We start from the raw sequence: 11,348 nt of genomic DNA on the forward strand, positions 1-11,348 counted from the left end.
TCCTACTAGTATAAATATGTGTAAGGTTTCTAATTTGTAAGTAAGAAAGAAAGTAAGAAATTCAAGTTGAAGAAATATTATTCATTTCTTATTTGTTCTAAATTTTGTGAATAAGAGAACAATCTTCTTCTCTTGTTTTTTGATTTGTATTGTGAGGGCCTATTATGTTTCCAACAAGCTAATGGACAATGCCAGTAGAGTGCACAAGGGAAACTGAGAGAAAAGGTTAATTGTTTTTTTTTTTTTTTACTTTATTAAGATAAAGTATAAAAGATGGACACTTTTCGAAAGAATAATTCGCCCTCGATACGCATGCATTCACTCACTTTTATTTACTCTAAGTTTGTCTATGGCTACCAAAACCACATAAATTTTAATCAATGATCAAGACAAAACAAAACTCGTAAAGAACTCAAATGTCACTTTCGCTACAAAAACCAAAAGTCACAAATTGAAGTTTAATATTGAATTAAACCTTTCATATTCTCATTAATAACGAAGCTTTTCACATTCTCAACCATCTCAAACTAAATTTAGCAGGATAGTTAGAGGCAGAGTGTGACAATATAATACACAATATTGTGGAGTGTTGTATGTTTGTAGATAAAGATATATTGATCATTGGATGGCTCTCATCAATATCTTGTCGATCACTGCCACATCTTGCTTGTAGACTAAACTCATTCCACAACATCTCACCATCAAATCAGGGGTATCAGCTTCAATAACAGCCCAAATAGAAGACCATTGACGAATGATTTTACCATATGTGTGTCTTGGGGTGTAATAAAGCCAAACAAATTGGCGTTCCTGAAGCCAAATGGATCTGTCCTCAGTGATATCATGAGTGTGTAATGGTTCAATTAATCCACTCTCAATTGCAAATTGACAAATGAGTTTATGCCTTGAAATTGAGCCAACATTGTCGAGAATTGCTGTGGGATGTTTGTTGATTTGGAAAAGAGTGCAGACTAGAAATCCCGACCAACCATTATTAGTATATAAATTTGGAGGTAATTGGACGCCTGTAGGATTCTCTGGAGATAGTTGATTAAGCAGTGCCGGGGGAAAGTTTCTCTTTGGAAAAACGAAATCAAATGTGCTTCCAAACCGATCCTGTGAAAAACGTTTAATGATTTGATTAGTTAATGTATAAGAAGGATAAGTATATGAGAAAATAGTAAGTAATAATGATCTAATAATATGGATAAGATTGAGAAAAGAGAGATGAACCTTTGAATCCTTTTGAAGGAAAGAAGGAATGCTTTCTTTGAGTTGCAAAATGAGGCTCTTTTCCATATTTGAACTACAAGAACTTGAAGCTTCTTGAGAATGATGAGGATTTGAATTTTGTTCCTCAGCCCACTGTTGTATACACAAATCTTGTCTTCTTTCCTCTTCCTTATGCTTTGGATCATACTTATGAAAATGTATATTCCTTAACATGCCTTCAACATACATCTGGTCACAAAATTCATGCAATTCAACTGGTGAACTCAACACATTACTCACAATTGTGTTCACAAATCCTTCAACATCTTGCTTATAAACAAGACGGGCACCACAAAGAACAGCCTTAAAGTCTGAGTCATTGCATACGAATGCAAAACGAAGATGCCTCCATTGATTTAATCTATATGGATAAACAGCTCGAGGCTCGAAAAACATCCAAAGTTGATGGAAATCGTCGAACAACTCTGCATTCAAGCGAATAACTCGTTCTCTTTCCATTGAATATTCATCATTGTCCACTTGGTAAGAGAAGGAATGAGATTTTGGTGAATTCTCATCAACTGAAAATACTACAAAAAAGGCACACCCCATCCACTTCTTATCTTTATGCAAATTTGGAGGTATCCTGATTGTGATTTTAGGCTCCTCTAGTTGAAAATTGAAGAAACTTCCTGGCATTTCTTTTTTAGGAAAAATGTAGTATTCAGCATACAACTTCAGTTCCTATATGAAGATGTATATGATGAGTTGTTAATTTGATGAACATATATTCAGTTATAGCTGTTCTAAATAAAATATATGGACTATTCCTTTCTATCATTGTTTTGAGATGAAACATGCATATATTTATTTAATATAATATCAAAGCCTATAAATACAACCAATAACCGAAGAAAAAAAGATATATTTAAGTAGTTACTAAACGAAGACTTAAATTATTTTGCTCTAAAATAATATTTCTAGAAGATGAAGAGTTAAAAAGGCAAAGAATAGAGAACACCTCAAAAGTCCTTAGAAGTGTTGCCTTGAGGTTTTTTTGTTTTAAAATGATAGAGTTGTCATCACTTTCATTTTCTTCGACCTCAAAAGTTGCATTCATGGTGGAAGACTCCTCTATAACCTTACGTGGTGGTCTACTTGGTCGAAGTTTTGGAAATGACCCAATTGTCCTGAAACAATGCATTTATAATGTAAATAAGTCATAATGTAAATAAGCAAAGAATAGACAATTTTTATAAATCTTTGGAAGTCCAGCCTATCCAAAAAGTGCAAATTCTTTATATGGTCCATGCTATATGACAGCATAAACACAGCAGATCAACTTGTTAAAAGGATCCCTAATCTATGTTCAAGGCCAAACTGGTGTGTCCTATGCAGAAATATTGAAGAAGACAGGAATCATCTATTCATCTCTTGTTCCTTTGCAAAAATCATCTGGAACCACTTTGCCTCCCTCTTTAACAGAAGTATAGCTCTCCTTAGTCCCAAAGGAAATCTGTTTACATATTTGCGGTTGGAAACAAAAGACAAAAAAGAACATCATTCTCTTCAACACCATTGCATCTGCTCTTTGGAATATTTGGCTGGAAAGAAATGAGAAAATCTTCAATGGCAACGAAAAAACTGCAATAGAGATCTGGGAAAACATAAAAGCAACATCTGGGCTTTGGTCTAGTAGATCAAATCTGTTTTCCAGTTATCAAGCTTCCTCCATAGCCCTGAACTTCCATGCTTTTGTCTAGCTACTTTGCTTGTCTTTTATTTTGGTTTGGGGGCTTATCTCTAGCCCTATTCTTTGTTGCTTGCTTTGTAGCGCTTAGCTTTTTCTTCCTGCTTCTTTGTACTGTTCTTGTCGATTATTTAATGAAGCGAGAGTGATGAGGGTGCTAAGGGGGTGTCCACCTAGTAGAGATGTCCGGATGCACCTACTAACCCACAATATCCTTTTTCTAAAAAAATAATGTAAATAAGTCGAGTTGGAGAAGAAAAACAGAATAAAGATGAGTGCAATCCAATATGCACCCTAAGTAATTTACTTCTTTTCTTTTTAAAAAAAGAAACATATGGTCTCCAAACACTAAACTGGAATAAAAAAAAATGCTTGATAATATTTTAAAAAAAAACAAATTTTTATTAACAATTGAGTACGTGATGGATGCACCGTATCATTGCCCAATTAGAATTGTTTGAGAAAAAAATGAAGTAACCTAAAGTATTAGTGAGGAGAGATCAAATTTTTGACCTTTTGTCGTCGATAATAAATATTGTTTAACTAATTGAACTATATTTAAGTTGACAAAAATCTTGAAAGTGTATATAAAGGGAGAGATATAACTTATTTACCTTTGGAATGCATTATACCAAGAAGTCTTGTAACGAGCTCCACCATCCAACAAAGTAGAAACATCGACACGATTTTGTCGGTTCAAAATATGATCAACAATTGATGTATGATATCTTCCGGGAGATCCAAACAAGGCTTTGATAATCTTCCCAATAAAACTCCCAGCATTTTGTTCATACAATATTGAAGCTCCACACCATTTGAACTTCACAAATGGGTTATCAGTGACTATTGAAATATCAATACAACAAGATTGGTTCAACCAAGTTGATATCCTTTTCATTGGAATGAAAAACACTGACAGTCCAACTGGGCTTTCCAATTCATCTCTTTGGCCATCAAAAACAAGGGCTGATTTTGGAGGGCAATCATCTGTTTCCATTTTCACTATGAACTCACAACAAATTTTTGCATTGTTACTGTTGTTGCTCATTTCATGTTTTTGGACTGCAAATGCAGCACCTAAAGCAATTCCAATCCTTGGATTTTCTTCACTTATGTAATCTGGTTCACAACAGGCTGTTATTGAGAATCCATATTCTTTTTTATCAAAGCATCCTATGAAGTTAGGATATGGAATCACAAAAAAGTATTTTTCTTGTTGCCATGTCAGTACCTGCCAAATCAAAATGCTTAATTGAGGTTTTTTAAAATGGTTCCTTTTCTATTAAATATTAATCACTAACAACAGAAGTTTAACATGTTATCAAAGAGATAGATGTGTCTTACATATTTAACATAAACTGGTATACAAAAATGGACCGTCCACATATCTTTACTACCGTATGATATTGTTTCTTAGTTTAAATGAAAAGATTATCTCTCACATTGATCAAAATAATATTGTTCCTAAGTTTTTGTACTACGATCCTAAATTGGATAATAATGTCGAAACTTAGTTAAGATTATAGAGATTAAACTAAAATGGCTTGTTTTTAAGTCCGTATCTATTATTGATAGATTCTAAAATTTTGTTCTATTTGTAAATATGTTCAACAATGTTGTGAATTAGAATAATTTTCACACAAAATTTAGATCAAGATTTTGAAATCTAGGGCTTTCTATGATACTTCTCTTAGTAATATACTCTATCTCTAACAAACTCCTAGCTATCAGTAATATAGACTATTAAACTTTAATAACTTCATCTAAAATTTGTTATTTTTTAATAATATTTGTAAATATGTTCAACATTATTTATAACTATACTAATACATACTTTAAGTTTGATTCATATATTTGCGATTGTCTCTTCCATTTAACAAAAGAAATTTCACAAGAAAAATTATTAATACTTAAGAAGGAAAAAGTTGCTAAAATATGCTTATGGGTTTGCCCTAAACTAAGAAGAAAAAGGTAAAAAAGAATAACTGTAATTAATATGAGATAGAGATTACCTCAATGTATCGTTGAGCCATAGTCCTTAAGTGAATAGCAGAAAGGCGTGGCTGATCAATATTGTAGCTTTCAGATGGTTCTTTAGATATAGGACATCGAATAAATGTCATTCCCATTTCACTTGAAGGAATTTGTTTCTCTTTATTGTAATATTCTCTTAGTGAAACACAATCTCTTGCTTCTACATCTCTAACACTTAGTGGAAGTTTTGGTAAACTCAAAAGATGAAAACATTCCACCAAAAATAGATCCCTCAAATTCACAAGATGACAGATGCTTTCAGGCAATTTGGTAAAATGGTTTTTACTTAGATGAAGGATTTGCAATGAAGCTAAGCTATGAAGGTCATTTGGTAAATCTCCATCCCACAAATTACAATCACTCAGATTCAAAATCCTCAAAGAACAACCAAATGTAAACCAATTTGTCACTCTCAACCCTTGAGAGTAATTGGAGAATTTTCTAGTGAAATTCCAAGTAGGGAATAATGAATGAAGAAATTTGCGAGATAGTCCTTGACAGTTTAGTATTTCTAGTTTGGTCAAAAGTTGAAAAGACATTGGAGCTTGATTTACACAAGTGCTTGTAATATCAAGCTTCTCTAAGGAAGAAATATTTCCTAAACTCTCTGGAAGACTATCAAGTTTTGAGCAGCCATTTAAATTGAGGGTTTTGAGAGATGTTAAAGAGCCAATAGTGGAAGGAAGTTTTAGAAGATTTGTGCAATTTTTGAGATTTAATACAACAAGTGATGTTAAATGTCCTATTGATGAGTGCAAAACTTTTATGGATGTTTCCTCTAAATGAAGCTCTAATAAATAGTTCATGTTTGATGAGATTTTTGGGAAATGGGTGAGACTGGAACAGCCTGAAAGAACCAAAATTTTGAGAGATTCTAAACAAATATTGAAAGGAATGTTTGTTAATTTCTTGCAATTTCTAAGGTCCAATTGAATTAGATGCTTTAGATTACCCAAAGAGTGGTGAAGTTGGTGAAGTTCTACACAGCCACTTAAAACCAATCTTTCAAGATTTGGAACAACTGAAAAATCAGGTGTCTTTGATAGGAATTGAGAATCACTTAGGTTTATAACTTTCAATGTTTCCATGCTCTGCAAATATAAAAATACAATACCAAAAAATTTCATTGTTAGCAAAATTTCAAAGATAATTTGCAAATATGGTTAAAAACAATCCAAATTGCACTTTAGTCGCTTTACTTTCAAATGCCAAAATGGATAAAAAAACAATCCAAATTATGCAAAATATTCATGTAGAATGACAAAAATTTCATAAAACTCTGAAATTTCCAAATCCTGTTCTATTTTTTGTTTGGGATTTAAGAAGAAGATTCATAACAGATCAACTTTAAAATGTTTTAGAGGGAAATTAAAGTTGAAACTAATTTGCTGAAAATAATAATGTACTTAATTATTTAGTACTGTGTTGTGTTGATGTACCTTTGAAGTAGTCCAAAGAAGGTGAATAGAGCTATTTGGCAACTCAAGCTCCAATAGATTTGTGGGATTGAAATTTGATGGTAAGGTCTTTAAAGGGTAACCATGCCAATTGAGAAACCTTAGTTGATCAGAGAGATATTCAATTTCTTCACAAAGATGAACATTGTTCAATTTCAATACTCTTAGATTTGTCATTGAAGAAAAGGATTTGGCATTCAAATGTGATTCTCCCTCCTCATCCAAATCCATCATTATCCCTTCAATTTCTTCTGTTCCCTGACAAATTTAGAAGTTTAAAGATCAAACGTTACTGAACTTAATCTATATTAATTATATAAAGATAATAACTCAAAAGTTTTCAATTCAGAAACGCTACCTGATCACGACTTAGAGCACGATTTATATCCTCACGGAGCCACAACCTGCTTCGTTTTTCGGGTTCATCTGGAAATTCTTCGTTAACGATTTTTTGACCCATTTCTTGTATCAAGTCATGCATTTGTATCTTCTCGTGTGGTGTAGTAATAAGAGACTTTTCCTTCAATATATCTAGTCCAAGAACAGCAGGAAATCCAAAACTTTCAAGAATTTCTATTGCTCGTCTTTTACTCTTCCTCTTGAAAAAACATGCAATATCTAGAAAAATTTCCCTATCATCATTCTCTAACATATAATAACTAATTTTCAACTTTTCATTAATTTCCTTATCACGAACTTCCCACAACTTTTTCACTGCATCTATCCAATCCTCCATTGGTTTATTACGTAAAGAAGATCCAAGAACCTCAATTGCTAATGGAAGCCCTCCAGCATAATCTACAACTTGGCTACAGAGATCAAAGTACCCTTCCTTTGGATAGTCCTCTCCAAATGCCTTTTGTGAAAAAAGTTGAATACCTTCGTCAATTTTCAGCACTTCAACATTGTATCGTCTTTCAATTCCATGTGAAACTAGGATGTCTTCGTGTTTCGTCGTAACGATAACTCGACTTCCTGAACCGAACCAATCCAAACTGCCAGCTAACTGCCGAAGTTGGCTAACATTATCGACATCATCGAGAATTATAAGAGCTTTAATGTTACTTATTCTTCTCTTGATTAATGTAGCTCCATCAGCATTAGGGATGTCAATGTTTCTTTTCATTAAAGCTCCTGTTAGAAGCTTTTGTTGTAATGAAGCTATCCCTTCTTTCTTTAAAGCTTCTTTGACATTGTCCAGAAAATAACATCCATCAAACAAATGAGAAACACTTTTGTAAATGATTCTAGCGATGGTTGTTTTGCCAATTCCACTCATTCCCCATATTCCAATGAACCGTACGTCATCTAAACCTATTCCCATAAGCTTATTTATTTCATGTAATCTTCGGCTAATTCCAACTAATTTATCATCATAACGAAATAAATCAGGACGTAATTTGTTGAAAATATGATCCACAACTTCCTTAATGATTCCTTCTTCAAACCTACATATAAATTTCATTCATAGTTATGTTTTCATGATCATTCGAACGGAAATTTTGAAAATAACGTTGGTATTGTTTTTAAAATTTGGCTAATGAATTAAATGTTTAGCTAGGAAAGATAGAAACATTTGTTGATAGACATCAATAGCATCTCTATAGACACTAATATTTTGCTATAAATATTGATTTCACATCTTATAAGTAATAAAAAAATGATTGGAAACAGAAAATCATTATAATTTTGCTTTCTCTTTTTTTTTTTTTTAATTGATTTCTATTTGGATTAGATTCCTCTTATGGTCTCTCTCTAATCAACCTTCCCTTTCCCTTTCTCTAATTTACTATTCTTCTTTCTCTAACTTATAATATCACAAGTTGATCTCTTTATTTGCTCCATTTTTAGCTTCTCTCTCTAAAACATCTCTCTAACTTTTTTTCAATCTATTTTTTTCTCCCTTGGCTTAAAAAAATAAAAATTAAGAGAAATAAAACTTTCTTTTATCTAATCTTTTTGATCTTGCTAAACTTGTTTATTTTTTCTAGAAATATTTTATCTTCATCATTTTCTAGAGCTTAGGAATCTAACAAAACAACTCGTCTAACGCTATGAATAACAAGTTCACACCACAGAAAAATTAAAAGAAAAATGTGGAGAGTGAAAATAATTACTTAACTGGGAATCTTGGAGATGCCATCCAGAGAGATTGCCAACTTTGTTCATAGATTTTCTCCATTTTTTAACTTCTTCAATACTAATATTAGGATTGGCTTCATGTTCATTAAAGAACTTCACAAGGCTCTCCCCCTCTTGCTTCCTCACATCGCCTGGATCTACTTTGTAAAATATTGGAAGCACCAATTGATCCCTTGACTTCTGACACATTCTAATCTTCCTTATTTCCTTCATGCAAACCCAACTCCCATAATTCTCCGAAAAAACCACGATGGAAGACCTTGATTCATCCACCGCTTTCATCTTCTCCGTCAACGGTTTCCCTCCATCTTCTTCGTCTTCCTTGTCTATGAAAACTACAATTCCTTGACTTGTTAGAGCTTCGTGGAGATCGGATATGAAACTACGTCCAGTGTCGTTATTAGCTCTGTGATCCTTAGCTCTGTGGCTGAGGAAAACGTCGTATCTTCGTAAAGGAGGAAGAGGAAGAGAGATAGAATAAGGAGGAGAAGGAGATAATGATGTTATTGAATCTCTTCTCTCCATTATTGCCGGAGAAGCCATTGAAGGCTTGTGAGAGCTCTGCTGTGAAACAAACAAAATATGGTTTATACATTCTAATGGTGTTAAGAGAAGAAAACTAATTAAGTGTTTTCTTCTTGTAATAAACAATAATTCTTCAGGTGGGTGGCCAAAATGATTCTCTCTCTTTCTCTAATGTGGAATTTCATGGTTCTCAAGTTTTATATTATATATTCCTTTCATCTTTTGGTATTTTATACGTTTTTTTAAATGAGTTTTTTTTTACTAATTATTAGTTTTAATGAAAGAAAATTTAGGTACCTATTCTAGTATTTTTTTTTTGTGCCGTCCAACCTATCTAATATTAAATTTGTGATCATGTAATAACTTTTTCGTTTATTAAGATTAAAATATTATTATCATTAGTATAATTATTAGGAATCTTTTTAAAAAATATAACAAATCGATAAAATACTTTTTTCAAAAAAAAAAAAAAGATACTAGTGAAGGGAGTAAAAGATCAACCACCCTATCACAAATTTTATTGCCATAAAAGAGGTACAAAGGATTGATCCAATTACATAGGTAAACTACAGAAAGCATTGATGTTTAAGGCGATTCAGGCTTGACGGTAGTTTTTGAAAATTTTACTTTTTGAGGACCAGTTTTCTGTTAGAGAACAAATATCTTCTTTCTCATGAGTTTCGATAGGTTGTATCTTTCTCTGTGAAGATTAGTTTGTTACTCCATTTTGTCCATAATGTAGATATGGCCACATTGAAACTAATGATGTTTTTTGTGCTACTTATATTGTATAGAACCATTTTGCCCTCTTAGGAAGTCGTAGCGCTATGTACTTCTCATGAAATTTGATGCCACTGCCTTATTGCCTTGTGGCGTCGCAGCACTGCAAAGCATAGGTCAAATATGATGATTTTCTTCTTGTTTTTCAACACAGTTGATTCATTTTGATTTCGTCTTTGCCCATTTTAAGATTGTATCGACATTAACACCACATTCTATCTTTGAATCGCTCGAAATTACCTTCAAAATAGCTAAATAGAAACAAAAAAAGTTAATCATAGAACGATGTCGAATTAAGATGGATTATATAACATGTTTTCAATGCTACATATTTAATAATATGAGATTTCATCTTAAACTCAACTAGCAATAAGAGAAGCGCGATCCATCTATCTTAGAAAGATTATCAGTTTCTTTAGATTGTAAGTTTCTTTAAATTTTTTCAACATGAGATTCTCACAAGATAAATATATATATATATATAATAAAATCATAACTATATACCTGGAGGAGACTAAAGATGAGTTTTAGGGGCAATTAGGTTCACTAGTGATCATAGGAGCATATGGGTTTGAGTATTTCTAGGTATGTCGTTATATTGTGGTGGGCAATATAAGACCAATCTCCCCACTTTTGGCTCTCATGGACTTTGACTCTTTTGGCTCTTTCAAGACATGATATAATACAACTAAAATACTAAACAAAGTTATCATCATGTTTGCTTTTATTTTATAATTCTTTAATTGGTTTCACATTGTAATTGTGATAACCACAACACTTTAATTTAAAAGGTTTAAGTTTTTTCAAATTGATTTGGACTTTTCTTCTTTACATTTTCAAAACCCTCACATTAATTATTAATTCTTATCTTTAAGGTTACGTTACTTTGAAAATTTAGGTTGTTGGCTTGGCATGTGTGCTTACACATGCATGATATATATCAACATCAATTAGGTTATTTATTTTAATGACAAGTGGGTGAATTCATTTATCAAATCTTTGTATTAATTAGTTTAATTATTTAATGTGGCTCTACAATCTCAAGATACATTATTAATTATTTCATATGGAGCTAGCTTTACCAAAGTAGATCACTAGATAAAATTTGACAAAATTTCTACAACTTCAAAGTGGATTCAACACCTACTCAAATTGTATATTATTTTTAATTTAAAGTTTGTCGTTTTGTATAACTAATCTTTTGTATATATTAGTGGAAAAAATTTCACTAGACAACAGATACAAAAGGAGGAAAGAAAATGAAAAATCCAGGCTTCTGTTTCTTAAAGTTTTTTTAGGTCTTATTTCTTTTTTTTAAAAGATACATTGAGTCAGCAGACTCAGTACACCTAAACATTTCCACTAGTGGATACCCCTTAGCACTCTCATCATTCCCGCTATATTAATATATGAAAAAAGTACAAAAGGCAAGAAAAAATGTAAAGAAA

The 11,348-nt window shown here is 32.1% G+C and overlaps 1 protein-coding gene across 1 annotated transcript; it reads right to left on the minus strand.

Annotated features, from left to right (window-relative positions):
- Positions 1 to 444: 444 nt before the first annotated feature.
- On the minus strand, positions 445 to 9,298 carry LOC103498653 (TMV resistance protein N-like). The gene is made up of 8 exons (XM_051090142.1): positions 8,576 to 9,298; positions 6,812 to 7,901; positions 6,436 to 6,711; positions 4,975 to 6,087; positions 3,577 to 4,193; positions 2,234 to 2,402; positions 1,234 to 1,956; positions 445 to 1,116 (listed from the first exon to the last, which is right to left on the minus strand). The coding sequence occupies exons 1-8, from the start codon at positions 9,136 to 9,138 to the stop codon at positions 619 to 621; spliced, it is 5,049 nt and encodes a 1,682-aa protein (XP_050946099.1). The 5' UTR covers positions 9,139 to 9,298; the 3' UTR covers positions 445 to 618.
- Positions 9,299 to 11,348: the final 2,050 nt, after the last annotated feature.

Source organism: Cucumis melo, chromosome 9 (assembly GCF_025177605.1).
Source record: "Cucumis melo cultivar AY chromosome 9, USDA_Cmelo_AY_1.0, whole genome shotgun sequence".
NCBI classification, from domain to species: domain Eukaryota; kingdom Viridiplantae; phylum Streptophyta; class Magnoliopsida; order Cucurbitales; family Cucurbitaceae; genus Cucumis; species Cucumis melo.